Below are 18,270 nucleotides of genomic sequence, written 5' to 3'. Positions count from 1 at the left end.
GCCACAGAAGCTTTTTATTACGTGTATTATCTTAATTTCTAGGACCACCAATAAGGGAGCAGGGCCTGGTTGTGCTGGGCACTATACACCACAGAATAAGCAGACTGTCCGTCCCCAAAAAGCTTCCAGACGAAGCATAAGGCCAGAAAATGGATGAACACAGACTAACGGGGGAACATAAGGAAACAATGAGACCATATTGATCAGTATGGTAGGCAGTGGTCTCGGCACCCCAGCAGCCTGGCCATTGTCAAGGGTTTTGTAGGACTGGTGGGGCAGGAGAGCTGCAAGGTGGATAAGAAGTTGGTTCTGTGGAGGTTTATGGGGGAGCTACTCCCTGGCATGAGGGGCAGGTGGGAGAAAGTGCAAAGATGCTTGTTTGAAAAGGTAACAGGTGTGTGATGGCAGCTGGCATCGTGGGCAGATCAGAGACAGGATTCGTCTCAGCCTGGGGTCCCTGTTGTGTCATTATGTTTCATCACAATGACTCAGTGACGCCCCACAGTACACAGCTTGCAAACCTATGTCAGGGCAGCCCGAGGTGATGTCGGACACCTCCCTTACAAATCACCGAGGCTCCTGGCACTCACTAGCTTTCTCTATCCCTCCATGCTGTGAGAGAGCCTTGTACGCCACTGCCCTGTGAGATAGTCCCCAACCATCTCTCCACCTCAACTCTGTATCGCTGTCCTCCTTTTCCTCTGCCCACCCCGACTCTGATTTATCCCTCGGAAGTATTTTGGGTGATTGCTTTGTATGAAGATGCTGTACAGCATAAAGGTCCCTCTTAGACTGTATCTTCTCCCTTTCCCTTCGCATGGCCCTCATTGCTAGAGGCACTTTGCATGATAGAAGGGTCTGGCTTCTTGAGTGCTCCAGCTACATGAGTAGAGCAGGAAACTGGGAGCCAAGACTACTGAGTTTGGATGCTTTTAAGTTTTCTTCCAAGTCTTTGATAAACATGTTAAATAGAATAGGACCAAAAAAATGGATCCCTGTGAAACCTCACTGGAAACACACCCGCTGGGTTACAGTTCCCTGTTGACAATTATATTTTGAGGCCTCTCAGTTGGCTCTTTTAAATCCATTTATTGTGTGCCAGGTTATTTTTGTATTCTGTTTTTTTCAGCAAAATGTCGTGCGTTTGTGGGTGTTTGTGAGTCTGGCTATTTGAGTGTGTGCATGTGTGTGCGTAACAGGGCTTGTCTCTGTGAGTGCACACATTTCTTTGTGTGTCTCTGTGAGGATGGCAGATTCCGTGTGTCTTGACACAAAGCATCTTGCTGACATTCAGCTGTGCACTGCTTGCAAGCCTTCTTGGACAAAAAGGTTTGGACTAATCAGATCTTGGTGCTTTAGCCCAGGCTATGTCCTGCCTTTATCACTATCAGCCGGTAAAGGGCATTCAGTGCTTAGAAAGTCTTTAAGCTTCTGTGTGATTGGATTTGTGGTTTTGTCACCCGATTATCCGTTGCACTGTCAGCGAGGTGTTTTGATCAGCCAATCTAGTCCATGCTCCCTCCCAACACTGGATCTGCTGAGACAAGACATACTGCACATTTCTATACTACCCACACTGCCCAGCAGTCTCACTCATGTCATGAGGAGCACAGTCACCTCCAGAAATCTTCCTAAAGCTTCCAGAGAGAGAACCTACCATACCTAGTACAGTTCAAATGCCTCTCTTTGGGCCACGGGAGGCACCTTGCGGGACTGTATTGCTCTGGTCTACCCAGCTGTTGCACACACATTGCTATTGGCCACACACTGGATTTCATTTAGGGAGGCTTCCAAATTCTTCCTGTATTGGCCCCAGGCCCCAGCTTCACGTGCCAAACTGCTCTAAACCCAGGGATCCAGCCCAAAACACACCTGACTCTGGAGTATCGTGGGACACCGAGGTGGCTACAAGCACCTTTGCACTCCCTGTCCTGAGCTGTTCTGTGTGCTGTCAGCCGCAGGGCACAGGCCAGGCCATTGTCTTTTGTACGCTGGTTCCCCACCTACGCATCCCTCACATTTGTATCTCGTCCTTTGCAAGGCTTTTGGGTACCAGGCTTAGGGGGACCTTAGGGGTTAGACCAATGAGCCTTCCAGCCTCTTTGGGCAGCTGCACCAAATGTCCAGTCTAGGACCTTGGCAGTGTCTACTGTCTCCTGTTCAGCTGCATGTGCGCTAACCTGCCAGAGACTTTGGGCTGCTACAGAATTGATGGCCACAGCAGGGAGCAGTACCCGCATCACGCAGGTGGAACTGTGCACAGCTCAATGGGAGGTAGGCAGTAGGCTGCACCAAGGCCTCATTCTGACGGTAGAGAACCTCAAGGAGGCTGGTGTGTCAGCAACCAAAGCTTGGCCCATCCCACTGCCCACCCAGCTCTTTTAGAGGCATCCAGACCCAGACCTATTTCACTTGCAGCCTCACATACAAAGTTGCACCAAGACTTGCACCAAGCACATGGACCACGAACCAGTTACATTTATATCAGGCACTGGATGAATTGCCCTGATGCATGGTATTAGTACCAGGAGGTGAGGTTGAACAGGGTTCAACATAAACTAGATAAATTCATGGAAGTTAGGTCCATCAATGGCTATTAGCCAGGATTGGGTAGGACAATGTCCCTCATAAAAGGCTCTTAAGCAAAGTAAGTTGTCATGGGATAAGAGGGAAGGTCCTCCCGTGGACTGGTAACTGGTTAAAAGACAGGAAACAAGGGGTAGGAATAAATGGTAAAGTTTCAGAATGGAGAGAGGTAATGAGTGGGGTTCCCCAAGAGTCCCTACTGGGACCCAACCTATTCAACCTATTTATAAATGATCTGGCGAAAGGGATAAAAGGTGAGGTGGCAAAATTTGCAGATAACACTAAACTGCTCAAGATAGTGAAGAACAAAGCAGACTATGAAGAGATTCAAAAAGATCTTCCCAGAACTAAGTGATTGGGCAACAAAATGGCACATGAAATTTGATGTTGATAAATGTAAAGTAATGCACATTGGAAAAAATAATCCCAACTGTACATACGCTATGATGGGGACTAATTTAGCTACAACTACTCAAGAGAGAGATCTTGCATTCATTGTGGATATTTCTCTGAAAACTTCCACTCAGGCTAGGGCTACACTATGCACTTTGCTGGAAAAGGCAATGCAAATGAAGTGCAGATTAGCATTTTGTTGCACTTCATTTGCATAATTTATTCCGAGCCGTTTTTGCACAAGGGGGTTTTGTGCAAAAACAAGCAGTGTGGATGTTTCCTTTTTGTGCAAAAACCCCTTTTTGTGCAAGATCCTTATGCCTCTGCCAGGGTTTTTGTGTAAAACAGACACGGCCACACTGCTTGTTTTTGCGCAAAAATTCCTAGCACAAAAATGGAGTGGAATAAATTATTCAAATGAAGTGTGACAAAATGCTAATCTGCACTTCATTTGCATTGCCTTGTCCGGCAAAGTGCTTAGTGTAGACAAAGCCTCAGTGTGCAGCGGCTGTCAAAAAAGCTAACAGAATGTAAGGGATAGAGAATAAGACAGAACATCTTATTGTCTCTACATAAATCTATGGTTCGCCCACATCTTAAATACTGCGCACAAATGTGGTCACCTCATCTCAAAAAAGATATATTGGCATTGGAAAAGGTTCAGAGAAGGGCAACAAAAAGGATTAGTGGTTTGGAATGGGTCCCATATGAAAAGAGATTAAAAAGATTTGGACTTTTCAGCTTAAAAAAGAGGAGACTAAGGGGGGATAAGATAGAGGTCTATAAAATCATGACTGGTGTTAAAAAAGTGAATAAAGAATAAAGTGTTATTTACTTGCTCCCATAACATAAGAACAAGAAGTCACCAAATGAAATGAATAGGTAGCAGGTTTAAAACAAACAAAAGGAAGTTTTTCTTCACACAGTGCACAGTTAACCTGTGGAACTCCTTGACAGAGGATGTTGTGAAGACTAGGACTTTAACAGGGTTCAAAAAAGAACTAGATAAATTCATGGAGTTTAGGTCCATCAATGGCTATTGGCCAGGATGGGTAGGAATGGTATCCCTAATCTCTGTTTGTCAGAGGCTGGAAATGAATGACAGGAGAGGGATCACGTGATGATTCCCTGTTCTGTTTACTCCCTCTGGAGCATCTGGCATTGGCCACTGCTGGAGGACAGGATGCTGGGCTGGATGGACCTTTAGCCCGACCCAATATGGACATTCTTATGTTCTTACGTACTTATTCGAAATAAATGCAACTTTGGGGGTGATAGGTAGTCTGTGACATGGGGTTGAAAGATGAGAGTTGTGTTCCTGACTCTGCCACAGACTTTCTGTGTGAACTTGGGTAAATCAGTAAGCCTCTGTGCCTCAGTTTCCCGATTTGTAAAGCTGGAACAATGATGCCCATCACACAGGGGCAGGAAGATTTGAGGATGAATTAGTAACATTTGCAAAGTGCTTCCATATCCTCACATGGAAAACATTAGGACAGGGCAAAGTATAAAGTATATAAAATACACTGGCCAACAGTTTCAACTCCATGGCAATGTCTACACTGTCGGGTTCTTGTGCAAGAACGGCCGTTTTTCCGCAGAGCATCCACACTCCCCGCCCGCTCTTGTGCAAGAAGATTTACAGTAAAGCATGGTAAGAGAGGGCTTCTTGTGCAAGAGCTATGCTCTTTTCTAACAAGTGTAAGCTCTCTTGTGCAAGAGCTCTTGTGCAAGATGGCAGTGTGGACATGTGGCAGGGGTTTCTTGCACAAGAAACCCCTATGGCTAAAATGGTCATCAGAGCTTTCTTGTGCAAGAGAGCGTCCACACTGCCATGGATGCTCTTGCGCAAATGCACATGGCAGTGTAGATATGTTCGTGCGCAAGAGTTCTTGCACAAGAACACTTGTGCAAGATGTTCTTGTGCAAGAACCACCATTGTAAACATTCCATGTGTTCAGTGTTAAACCCCTCAAGCTCATATTTAAAGTCCCAATTTTCAAAGGTGCTGAACAGTCACAACTCTCCAATGACTGCCAGAAGAGTTGTGTGGTGCTCAGGATCTGAAATGTGAATTTAGGAGTTTAATTTTAGATATGCAGATTTTGAAAATGTTCAGCATCATGACTTAAATAGGGCACTCTAATGTGACACTTAACACAACTTTTGAATTAAAAACAAACAATTGTTTTCTTATGCTGAAACCAAACCTTTACACAACCAGTATTTTTAATTAGAACCTTCAAGTAGCAGAACCAACAATTAATTATTGATGAGCTCGACACTTTAATTTTTCTTTTTAACATAAAACAAGTAAAAGCCTGTGCCCCTTGTTGTCAGACGCACTCTCTCCCTCTCTCTCTGCCCCATGTTGCTGAGAGGGAATTAAACCCCAGAAGGGACTGACCTGCGACCGAGGACAATTGCTCCATTCCCCTTTCCTAATCACCGAGCCCTTAAGAATGACCTAGGCACTGACAAGAGAAGCAGAGTGCACAGCAGGGGCCAGCATGCATGAACAGCAGGGACTGTCTGGTGTGATGCCAGCTCTGCCCACTACGTCTCTGGCACAGCCATTTAACTGCTCCCCAGCGCTACCTGCCAATAGCCCCCAGGTGCTTTGTGTTTCTATAGCACCTGCAAACCCAGGCTCTCCAAACATTGAGGAATTACATCTCACTGCCCTCCCCCATGAGGTAGGTGAGTGAGACGATTATCCTTGTTTTCCAGATGGGGAGTTGAGGATTCATGAAGGGGGGAAGTGACGCGCCCAAGGTCACATGGTGAATGTGTCAAAACCAGAAATGGAATGTAAGGATTCTACTCCCAGAGTTGTCCTGTAACCACTAGACCATGCTTCCTCCCTATATGTGGAAGAGGCTTCCACACAAGCTAACAGAGAGCCATTGCCAGCTCAAAGTCCATTTCAGAGGCCAGAGTGGAAGACAATTCCTGTGATAATAAGCATTAGTGTGCAGGGACAAGCCTCTTCCTAAAAAACAACCATTTGGGTTCTGATGGAAGCAGCAAGCTCGACAGCCCAGGAGACAGATATCATCTATTCACCAAACACGTACAGCAAGCACAGCAGCAGAGCAGCTTTCCCCACATAGCACCCTCCATCGGTGTAGCTCGACCCTGACTACAGGAGCTGCATCTCGGGCAAAGGGCCTAAATCATTGCATCAGGCTCATTCAATGCTTGACCTCTCAGCTGAGGAGGCTGCCAAGAAGGAGGGGCTTCATACCAGTTGCTATGGTGATTTTTATCACCTGGAAACCTGATCTGCTAGGAATTAAGACCCACCAATCCCTTCCCTGCAAGAGAAAACAAAGAGCTGTCAGAAGGTAATTAGAATCATAGAATAATAGGACTGGAAGGGACCTCGAGAGGTCATCGAGTCCAGCCCCCCGCCCTCAAGGCAGGACCAAGCTCCGTCTACACCATCCCTGACAGATGTCTATCTAACCTGTTCTTAAATATCTCCAGAGAGGAGAAAATTTGTTCCTCTTGGTTTCTGAGGACAGGACAAGGAGTAATGGGCTTAAAGTGCAGCAGGGGAGGTTTAGATTGGACATTAGGAAAAAATTCCTAACTGTCAGGGTGGTCAAATATTGGAATAAATACTTTCATCCCAACTGATTTGGGCTGGATTTAAACTGATAACCAAGCTGTGAAGGGTTTCCTAAGCAAAGCAGTCCCCTGAATCTCCAAGGCAGCCTCTGAAAAACTGCCTCTCGGAGCCTGCAAGGTTCTGCCACTGGATCCAGCTCCCTTACTTCACTTGACTATTTCTTAAAAAGAAATCACAGGCCTGGGTCCCAGATGCACACAGCTGTATGAGAGCCACCAACAATACACGTGAATCCTGAAGACCGAGGGCGAAACCCAGGCCCCACTGGAGTCAAGAGGAGTGTTGGCATTGACCAAACACTTACCCCTGGATTCTGAGGGGGAACATCACTAAATGGAAGAACGTCACCGGGCTGAATTTATACTGGAGTAACTGACCCAGCTGGGCTACACAGGCATGAATCTGGTTGTTTGGCTAGTGCAGGTTACCCTGCTTCCCTCCTCAACACGGTCAGCTTGTTTCTGGCAGGTGACAGGAATCTGACTTCTTCTCTGGCCATGGTGCTGAATGAGGAGGCTCTGCCCAAACCTACAACAAAGACCTGGAATGGGGGCTACAGCAGGTGGCCAGGCAGCGCCTTGGGGGTACTTCTACCATCCAGCATCTGTCTGCCCAGAAATGTGAAGGTTTTTTTTATTGTTCCAGACACCTTGATTACAAGAAAAGCCTGTTCAAATTAAAAGCCTATTTTGCAACAGTGAAGGTTCAACAGATGTTCCCCACCCCTAGAATTCCACTGTAATAGTCAATATTCAACAACCCTGGCAGGAAGGTGGTGGGTCTGTAATTTGTCAGGGAGACCAGGAATTGGAAACAGCTTTACTCCTAGAGGACTTTTAACAACACCTGGAAATTTCCTATAAGAAAGAGGGTCTGAGGCATATTTCAATATCTGGCATGGATCATCTTTCTCCAGCATGCTGTGTCCATTACACTTCCATGTACATTACTCTGCTCTGTAAGAGTTAGCAGGCTGTCTTGCTAGTTAATCCCTAGTTACTGGGAACTGTTTCCAGGGTGCTATTTTGCAAGTAACTTTTAAAAAATCAAATTGGGATTTCAATCCATCGTATGAAATTTTGCTCTGTGACTTTAAAGGTACCACGCAGCATTCATGGAGTCCCACCAGTTTTGGCAGAGGTAGGGCTAGCCCCGGATTGGCTGTAGAAAATCCTGTGTGAGTGGCTAGTTAACAGTTTCTCTCCCAGTGTTGGGAGGCAAATGAGAAAAGTACTAGATAAGGGTACAACTAGCAACTCCCCAAAAGGGACATTGCACCACATGGATGGAAAGAAAGGGGAAGAAAGACTGTTCACCCTAAAAACTCATCTGTGCTCATGCAAAATATGCACCTTAGTCACCCATCACAAGAGGAAGAGTGGGAAGAAAGGGTGAACATTTGTAGACATCCCGCTGCACCGTGTGCCCTAGAATTTCTCTGTGCACACACAGAAGTCCCCCTCCCCCAACTCTGAATGTGCTTTGGGTGAAGGGAGAACATTCTGCTCTCACACAAAACCCAGGGCCCTGGCATCTTGAAAACTTTAGGTTCACCTTCTCTGCTATGAATAATTCAGCTCCCATATATAATGAATGTAAGGAGAACAGCCGCGACTGTTTGTGATTATGAAAATCAGGGCAGGTTTCTGGAACAGCAGCTGCAATCCCAAGCTCTAGAATAGAACATCCACTATTGACTAGAGAATCGGATTGATTAGTATTTGTTACCCAAAGCCAGGCCTGGCAACCCTGCAGAGACTCAGAGAGCCAAGGGAACAGGATTTCAATAGCATTGCTGCTGCATCAGGAGCAAATGCATTGTTTGGCACAGTCCTGAGCCCTCTATTCAACTCCATGGATAGATTCTGTACTAAGATCTATAGAAGCGAAAAAGTGACCATCGTACGTGTGGCTATCGTCTCCTCCCTCCCCACCAGGGTAGTCCTAGCTAGCAAGATTTCAGTGCATTTGCCTTTGTCTGCACTTCTCCCTCTCATGTGAGATGCAGGTGTTACACAAAGCAGGCAGCTAAATCAGAAACATCTCCCCGCACAAAATGTGATCCCAAATCAAAGGCAGAACGACAGTGACTCCCCCTCCTGCCTCCCAAACAGATTCTGTCAAAATGCAAAAATGCAGGCATGACACACACCAATATTTAGACATCCTGCTCCCTTTTCCATCCCTGAAGAATAGCCAAGCTGCTCAACCTACAAAGCACCCATCCAAGCCATTCTTCCCAGGCAGGGATATGCCCTGGATGTTGGAGGTGATTCTTCCCTGGGAATCCAGCAGAGCATTTACCTTTTGGGAGCTGAAGGACTGGGTCCAGTGATACAAAACCAGCCTGTCCTTGGATCTGAGAGCGAGGTCTGCCGGGTCCTGGCTGTCCTCAACCTCCGCAGATTTCCCTGCATCATTCTCAAGAGCTGAAATGGGCCACCAGCTGCAGTTGGTGGGAGTAACATTGTTGGGAGTCGCCATGACAGCCTGAGATTGGAAGAACAGGGGAAGGAGAGAGCAGCAGCAGCTGCTCGATCCAAGCATCACATGGCTCATGGAAACAGCATCACTGCTGGAGCAAGTGGACTTGAATTTCATTACACGCTGTGTATTAGGCTGGGGAATGCAGGGCAGCAGAATCGGGTCTGATTTTACAAAAGACGGGGACTGAGTGTGTTAAATCATTACCCCTTTACATGCCGGTCAGAATTCCCACAGAAACATGTTACACCGGGCTTGCATTATTTCACCAGAAGAGATCAAAAACAGTCTCTGCTGCCTCTGCCCCAACTCAGGAGTCGTCGTGAAACTCCCTCCCCCTCCCCCTCCCCCGATTGGGAATAGCTTTGCAATCAATGCTAAGATTTGGACCACTTTATATTTGATAGTCATTGAATAAATTGGTTCATAAATAAATGCTCTGTGTAAAATATCCAGCAGGTGCTTTCCTTCCCACAGCTCTGTATGGAACAAAGAAGCAAGGATTCTTCAAATAGGCTCACGTTTGTGTGTGTTCCAATTCATTATTCATTAATTATTATCATTCATTTTTATTGCAGCAACTCCTACGAGTCCCAGTGGCCGACCATGATCCCATGGTGCAGCTAGATGTTGTGGCAGCACAGAGCAAACAGGCAGCACCTGCTCAAAGAGCTCACAGCTGTGGATTACAATGATTTTATTTACTGAAAAAGGGCTCAGATTTTCAAAAGTGGGAATACACCTTTCCGATGCAACGATTGTAATTGTGCAGGCAGGCAGAGTCAATGTTTATGCAAATGATTAGCTGGGCATCTAAGGGCCTTCTGTAGGTACAACTGTTTTGACTCTGAGTCCTTTCACAGTATGCAGGGGTACAAATTGGCTGTGCACATTCACACATAGTTTTGGCCACATAAAGGAACACACAGGTCTGGCAGTGAGGGCCTATATGCCTCACTGTAGCTTAATCTCACAAAGCTTCCTGACAGCATGCTTTCTCACCTGTGCCACTGAAACAGTCTCTCAAGAAACACGCTGGAAGCCCTACTGAAGACTAGACTGGTTAAAGCCAGAGAAAATAAAATGAGTCCTGTCCTGACTGGAGGATGAACTCAGTCACTGGGGGAGTCTAAGGGTACTTCTAGACTACATGCCTCTGTCGCCAGAGGCATGTAGATTAGGCTACCAGACATAGGAAAATGAAGCGGCGATTTAAATAATCGCTGCTTCATTTAAATTTACATGGCTGCCGCGCTGAGCCGACAAACAGCTGATCAGCTGTTTGTCGGCTCAGAGCAATAGTCTGGACGCTCCCCTGCCGACATCAAAGGCATCTGTCGACCACCCAAGTATACCTCATCCCAGGAGGCATACCTGGGTGGTCGACAAATGCCTTTGATGTCGACACCTGCGCGTCCAGACTATCGCGCTGAGCCAACAAACAGCTGATCAGCTGTTTGTCGGCTCAGCACGGCAGCCATGTAAATTTAAATGAAGCGGCAATTATTTAAATCGCCGCTTCATTTCCCTATGTCTGGTAGCCTAATCTACATGCCTCTGGCGACAGAGGCATGTAGTCTAGACGTACCCTAAGGCTATGTCTACATTGCAGAACTTTTCCGGGATATGAGAGGTCTCCTGGAAAAGCTCTGCCGCATCCAAGGAACGCGTTCGCTTTTTTGGAACAGTTTCCGAAAAAGCAGACGCATTCTGTCGCCATCCCTGTATTCCTCATTGCATGAGGAATAAGGGATGTTCCAAAAGAAGAGGTTTTTCTGAAATTTGGCCCCATGTAGACGGGCCAAATTTCAGAAAAGCCTATTCTGAAAAAAAAGCGGAAAAAGATACACACATTGTGTTTCACAATGTGTGTATCTTTTTCCAGCTTTTCTTTCCAGCCTAGACATAGCCTAAGTCTGTGTCCACACACGATGCACATACAGAATGTGCTGATGCAGATTGGCACCTGTGGAAATCTGCATGTTTTACAAGTAGGTAACTAATTGTGTCTAGCGGCTGGCAGAGACGCTGGAACAAGGAGTCCTGGGTACATCTTAAAGTGGTTTCCATCCTATACAGGATTTGCTGTTTGGTTTAATGACTCTTAGCACCCCCATTATACAAACTGTGCCAGCACCCTCGGATGCTGGTTTGTGTGCACAAGGGCTGGATGTGGAGTGCACAAAACGACAGCCCTTCATATGTTGCTGTGGCATTTTCAGAGCCCGGTCCCCATATGTCTTACCCATCTCCAGCTTCTTTAGCCCCCTGACTTTGTCCCTAATGCTACAAAAACAGAACTAACTCTCTGAGAGGAGGGTTCACTGGAGGGGGACTGACATTTGTTGACTTGTGCCCCTGTTTTAGAGCATTTAATGGGAGCTTCCACGTCATTCATTTTGCACAGGCATTGGCTACACTGGTGTGCATGGTAGGGATGTAAAATCCTGTTTAACTGGTTAACTGGTTAAACATGGGAGAGAAGAGGGCAGCCTGAAGCAAGCCTCCTGCCACAGATAGGGTACGCTCTGGCCAGCCTGGAGTTCTCTGCCAGCTGGGGGAGAGGGAGAGGAGGGAGCTCGCCCCTACTGGTTAGCTGGTTGACCATTTACATCCCCAGTGCAAGGTGGGTCTGGCCTTCACAAATAGGATTGCCAGGTGTCCGGTTTTGAACCAGACAGTCCAGTATTTGAGCTTTCTGTTTGGGAAATAAATTGAAAAAATATAAATGAGAAAATTATAAATGTCCGGTATTTTCTAAATAAGATGTAATGTAGATTGTGATGTAACGTCAGGTGTGTCTGGTATTTTTGTTGAAACCATCTGGCAACGCTATCCACAAATAGATTTTTAAAGGAGCTAGATTTGCTTCAAAACCATTTATTGTGGGGTGGTGGGAGGCTAATGGAGTGAAAATGAATCAGCCTCTTCCCTTCATGTCATAATTCCCCAGGACACTGTGTCCTTTATCCTCCTCAGTCTCAGATTCACTCTCCACAGCAAGGGCTTGCAAAGTGTAGCCGGAGGCCTCTGTGCAGCCTGTGAAGATGTAACAGAAAAAGCTGTTCAGCTGTGGCGTTTATAACTTGGGAACTCAAGCAGCGGGCGATTTCTACTCAACTGCCAAGAGAGATCCAGCCTGCAGCCCCACCATATGACAGATACAGATGTACAATCCGGGTCCTGCCCTTGGGTGGCTGGCAAGTTGCTGATGTGGCCTCTCTGTCATAAACTTTGGGCACTCCTGATCTGCTGCTTACCCAGAAGCACAGTTTGCAGTGCAAAGAAAGGCAATGCTGCCGCTCCCAGCTCATCCTGCCTTTGGATTTAACATTCTCTATCCTCTAGAGCTGGGGGGGAGGGGACCTCAGGCCTGGCTCTGTCCCCCATGGCTCAGGGCTTCCCCCAAGCATTAGAGAGTCCGCACTAGCGCTCCAACCCCCCTGCCATCCCACGGCAGGCCTGGAGCACACAAAATCTACTAGCCTGGGCTTCCCGAGACCCTTGTGTGCTACGGAAATGTGGGGAACGTCTTTCTCCTTCTCAGTCGGGGCCACACCAGTGCGGGGTTTTTTTTGTTTGCTTCTGTGTCTCACTTGTGCACTGCTGCCAACTGATTTTTCTGCAGGTCTGCGGCCCTGACCCGAAAGAGGTTCCCAGCCCCTGCTCTAGAGAAGAGGTGTTTTCATTGCCCATGAAGTCTCTTCCCAGCCCCCTTTATATTAATAACTCTCACTGACAATGGCCATAATCAAGTGGCGCGGCTGTTTTGGGCTTCGAACAAGAGAAAATAAGGAGCGAGCGCATCTCAGCCTAAAGCTCTCAGACAAAATCATTGTCCAACTAGCACCATCTAGTGGGCTATTTGATTTCATACTCTTGTACCATTAGGAATAAAAATGACAATCTCTGTAGTTTTCCAAATTTTGCAGATTTTCACCCCTTGGGGAGTGCGTACTTGGCTTGCGGCCACACTGGGTGTAGCCTAACAAACCAAGAAGAGAACTAAGTGGCAGAATTGCTGGGGTCTATTCCTGGCTCTGACACTGACATTGTATGACCTTGGGAAAGTTCCTGCCCCTCCCTTTCCTGTCCTCAGTTTCCCCATGTGTAAAAGGGGGGGGGGAACAGACCTACCCCACCGGCTGGCTTGCTGATGGGGGACAAAGGAGGCAATTGCCCCAGGATTCCCAGCCGCTACTGATGCTACTATGGCAGCAGTAGTGCCTGGTGCTCCAGGCCCTTTCAATCACTGCCCAAGCACCACACCCCATGCTCTGGGCAACACTAAGGGCTGCCTGGGGGCTGGTGTGACACACTCCAGGCAGCACTCAGGGCTAGCTGGTCCCAGACCCGCCACTTCTGCCCAAGGTTCCACCCCCTTCTGGGAATGCAGAGCTGGGCTCTCCCCCTTCCCTCCTCCCCCTCCCCCACACACCTTGCCTATGGGTCTGTGGAGGAAATGGAAAGCATCAAATTGCAGGCACCATGGCTCAATTTTTAAAAAATAGTGGGGATCAGCTGCTTCAATTTTTCCATCTGAGCCAGTCTTTGCCAACATGCATCTTACAGACTCAAACAGGGGGCCCAAGTGGTTGTCTAGTCCATGCCCGATGCCAGGGCAGGATTAACGGTATCTAACCCACTCCTGCCAGGTGTTGTCTAACCCATTCTGAGAGAGGGATCCATCCCTCCCACTTTGAAAAGAAAAGTAGTTTAGTGAACCAGGCTGTCTCTTTGCCCCAGAGGAGTCATTCCTGAGGCTGGAAAGTGAATGTATTTGATGGCTTTTGTCTCACAGCTCTTTTCATTCTAAGTCAGCTGGGGCAGGAAGTGCTGGGACACTGTGAGGGAATCCATCGGGATTAGTAGCAGTAAACGATTCTATTATGGCAGTGCCCAAAGGCCACAAGTGGAATCAGGCACCTATTGTACAGCTGTAGCAATCCCTGCCTTGAACAACCAAAACCATGCAAAGGGATGGGGATATAACATGAAGCAAATGAACATCGGCCCAGCTTTGGTAGCTGTTTTGTAATGATTTTTACCTGGAGCTAGAAGAAGAGTGAGGAGCAGCAGGAAAGGAGGAGCTAGTAAGAACGAGATAGTATAAAAAACAAAGGAAAGGGAAGATGGGCAGTAACAACTCACTTGCCTAGTCACAACCAGCTAACAGGGTTTCATAGGCACTATGGCAGAGGTGAGGCTTATGAATTATATCTGGGAGTTTTCCTCAGGCAATATGGAACATAAGAACGGCCCTATTGGGTCAGACCAATGGTTCAGATAGCTCAGTATCCTGTCTTCTGGCAGTGACCAATGCCAGATGCCCCAGAGGAAATTAACAGAACAGGGAATCTTCAAGTGATCCATCCCCTGTTGCCCATTCCCAACTTGTGACAGAGGCTCATTGATGGACCTATCATCCATGAATTGATCTAGCTCTTTTTTAACCCTATTACAGTCTTGAACTTCACAACATCCTCTGACTGTTTGTTTGAAAGAAAATGTAAAGGTGTTTAACAGAGATGACTGCTGGGCAATAAAGCCAGGAGATGTTCGCAGATCAAAGGCAAAGCCTGACATCACCGTGAGTCGATAGGCAAAAGACAAGGAGAGAACCAACGGAGGGACTCAAAGAAAGGACTGATCTTACTGAGATCAGAGAGTCAAGCCATGACAATGATCTTATTCTGGGTAGCCATGAGTGAGCAAGGTTGAAATAGTCAAGATATGAAAAATTGTCTTCTTGATATTGCAGGCAGTTCTGGAAGTGCCAAAACACCAGTAGAGAGGCTATTCTTGTGTTATTTCCTGCCAGGATTGGGAGGTGCTAAAACTTTCTGAGATCCTGTCTGCAAACTATTTCCACTGAACACAGGCCACACCTGAAAAATAATCGGAGAACACGACTTCATGCAATTTCCACTTGTTTTGCAGAGCTAAGTTCCATAGTTCAAATGAGACTCCAAAGAACATCCTGATACCTTAGGGTGTTTTTTGGAAGTGTCTGAGTTCCAACTTTCTTATGCTTCTCCCCAAGCCAATACCAAATAGTGCTAGGACTTGATCCATGCTGTGCTAACAACCCTACTATGAGGTTGCTCATATCTGATGCATTTACAATGTTAAACATTCAATGCCAAATTCCTATAGTATCAACTTGTTGGCCTAGGCTCCTGCCCTTTCCCGTATCTTTCACAGCAGCAAAGTCATTGCTCAATGGTACATGGTAGGATACAAGCAACACTGTGGTTCCTAGCAGGAGCCACTGTCCCCAAAGTGACCTTGGAGTCCCTTTCACCAAACACTGACAGTAAAGATCTCCTTTTCAGGGAAAATGGAATGGCTGTGCCAGTTCCCAGTGCTCCTGCTGGTACATGGAGTTGGAGGAGGGGCTAGGGGTTGTTTTGTTTTGTTGTGGGTCACAGACAACAAATACCAGTTTCAAGTGAAATAATAACATAGCCTAGAAAACATGTCACAAGGATGCTTCATGGTACTGATTTGTTAATATCTTGGGCTCCTCTCAGTGGCGGGTGGTCACCATTTTACAAGAAGGTATCTGATAATGGTAGTCTCACTGGAGTCTGGTAGTCTCACTGGAGTCTCACTCCCCTACAGAACAGGAAATGGCAGCCATTTTGGAAGATGACACTTCTCCATGGAATTCACTGGAGATGAACATTATCGGTTGCCTTTGCTGAGAAATTTTCTTTTATGGAGAATGGGTTAAAATAATTAATCCTGATTTTTTTTAAAGAACCATTGCCTGTGGCAGATTTACTCAACAGGAAGGAAAGAACAGACAGATTGGGGAGGTTGCAGGGAGGGAAACTGCATGACTGTGTCTACACTGGCACCCTTTTCCGTAAAAGGGATGCTAATGAGACACTTCGGAATTGCAAATGCCACGGGGGATTTAAATATCCCCCGCGGCATTTGCATGAACATGGCTGCCGCTTTTTTCCGGCTCGGGGTTTTGCCGGAGAAAAGCGCCAGTCTAGACGGGATCTTGCAGAAAATAAGCCCTTTTCCGCAAGATCCCTTATTCCTACTTTTTTTGTAGGAATAAGGGATCTTCCGGAAAAGGGCTTATTTTCCGCAAGATCCCGTCTAGACTGGCGCTTTTCTCCGGCAAAACCCTGAGCCAGAAAAAAGCGGCAGCCATGTTCATGCAAATGCCGCGGGGGATATTTAAATCCCCCGTGGCATTTGCAATTCCGAAGTGTCTCATTAGCATCCCTTTTACGGAAAAGGGTGCCAGTGTAGACACAGCCCATGTGTATGAATAGGAGAAAGCCACAGGAAGGGGAAATTGAGTGGTGTGGTTTAAAGAGGGATGTGGGAAGGAGAAAGTGAGAAAACGCGTGTGGGCATGCTCAGGAAAATACAGGGGGTCTGAGGGAAACTTGGCTGTGTGTAATGGGGAATGAGGAGACCAGGAGGTGGGGGAAACTGGCCAGTGTGCACTGGCTGGTTTGTGGTGCCCTATGGAGTATATACTGCTGGAATTTAGCCCCAATAAAGAAAAAAAGGATGTAAAGGCCAATGTTAGATATCTTCACACCATTAGTAATATTACATAGTACTCGCTGCATTTCTTTAGTGCTCATCTGTGCAACTTTTATTAATGCAAAGCAATACACCCATGGCTTATCTTTATTCTTAGATAAAAAGCATAGTTGGAATTTAATGATAACCACATTACAGGGATTTTGTAATCATGAGAAACAAGCAATACAAGCTCAAGAAATTCAGAGTTAAGGCTAAACTTACAAGAAATCCAAACTGTACTAAGGTATGGGATGCACAGGTAAGGCACCCAATTAATCTTAACTGCACCTTCTAACAACATGAGAGAGAAAAGTCATTAACAAAATTAGAAATTAATGTGTCTAAAAATCAGTGTAATCTCATCTGGGATTACATATTACTATACAATAATAATAGTTGTATGGTTACTGCATGGCATCACTACAGGGAAAATTAGGGTTCTTTAGTTGCCTTAACCATGTGTTACCAGACTGCAGCATGTTTGGATTTCTTTTACAGTTAGTTTAACGCTGAATTCCCTAGATTTGTAAAGCTTTTTCGGGGGATAATTACAATATCCTTGTAATATATTTATCCACAAATTACTGATCTGTACTCAACCTCAACTACAGTTGTATGCAGATTTCATTTGGGAATTCTCAGTGAAGTTCCACAGCACAGAATACAAGTATGGGCAAACAGACCTGCTACAATCTAGTTGTAAAGAAACTGCAGTAGCTCCTAAACCCACTGATCTTTAGGTTTACAAGTAGGCTGCGTCTAGACTGGTATGATTTTGCGGAAATACTTTTAACTGAAAAGTTTTTCCGTTAAAAGTATTTCCGCAAAAGAGCGTCTAGATTGGCACGGATGCTTTTGCGCAAAAAGTGCAATGGGACCTCAAAGTGGGTTGCACCCCCATTTTGATGGGGTTGCCAGGGCTGGCTTAGACCGGGGCCAAAGCTGACACTCCAAGGCTTCAGCTGTGAGTGAAAGGGTTCAGCTTATAGACCCCATCTTGGGCTGAAGCTCTGGGGCTTGGTCTTTGCCACCCAACCTCTCAGGGCAGTGGGGCTCAGGCACTGGCACCCCTACCTATGGCAATGGGACTCAGGCGGGCTCAGGCTTTGGTTCCTGCTTCTGCAGTCATGTATTGATTTATTTTGTCAGAAGGGGGTCACAGCAGTGTTCCCTCTAAACTGCAGCAGCACAGCTTCACAGATGATCAATCAGCCTCACCCAGTCAGTCAGCTCCATGCTGATTAATCACCTGTGAGGCTGTGCTGCCACACACAGCTTAGAAGGAACACTGGGCTACGGTGCAATAAAATCTGAGAACCCCTGTTCTTTACATTCCGCACCTTCTAACCATCGCTTTGAGGAAGAAGCCTTCAAAATTTGCTTCAAGTGGAACCATCTATACAATACTCAAGTGCCGCAACGAAAGACACCCTGCCCAACATATTTACTTCTTTTTCCCCTGTGAATGGGCTACTTTAAGACAGAGACCTCGCTTCATATTTAAGTTACTTGGACGGCTTTGTCTTAAGTATGTTGCAGTTAACAAGAGATCAGATCTCCCAAACAACACATACCTTCCTATTCAAACACAAAAGGCTATTCTTTTAAGACATTTC

General features: G+C 46.4%; 1 protein-coding gene across 1 annotated transcript in view; it reads right to left on the bottom strand.

The window, feature by feature from the left end:
• Positions 1-9,294, bottom strand: part of GDAP1L1 (ganglioside induced differentiation associated protein 1 like 1) — a 43,783-nt gene extending 34,489 nt beyond the window's left edge. Inside the window, exon 1 of the mRNA XM_006132229.4 lies at positions 8,918-9,294. Coding sequence (XP_006132291.2) covers positions 8,918-9,214 — 297 coding nt within the window. The 5' untranslated portion in view covers positions 9,215-9,294. The remainder of the gene's footprint in view (positions 1-8,917) is intronic.
• Between the last annotated feature and the right edge of the window lie 8,976 nt (positions 9,295-18,270).

Source organism: Pelodiscus sinensis, chromosome 18 (genome assembly GCF_049634645.1).
Source record: "Pelodiscus sinensis isolate JC-2024 chromosome 18, ASM4963464v1, whole genome shotgun sequence".
In the NCBI taxonomy this organism is placed as follows: Eukaryota; Metazoa; Chordata; order Testudines; family Trionychidae; genus Pelodiscus; species Pelodiscus sinensis.
The sequence above is the reverse complement of the archived record's forward strand: the minus strand, read 5'-3'. Positions and strand labels throughout refer to the sequence as shown.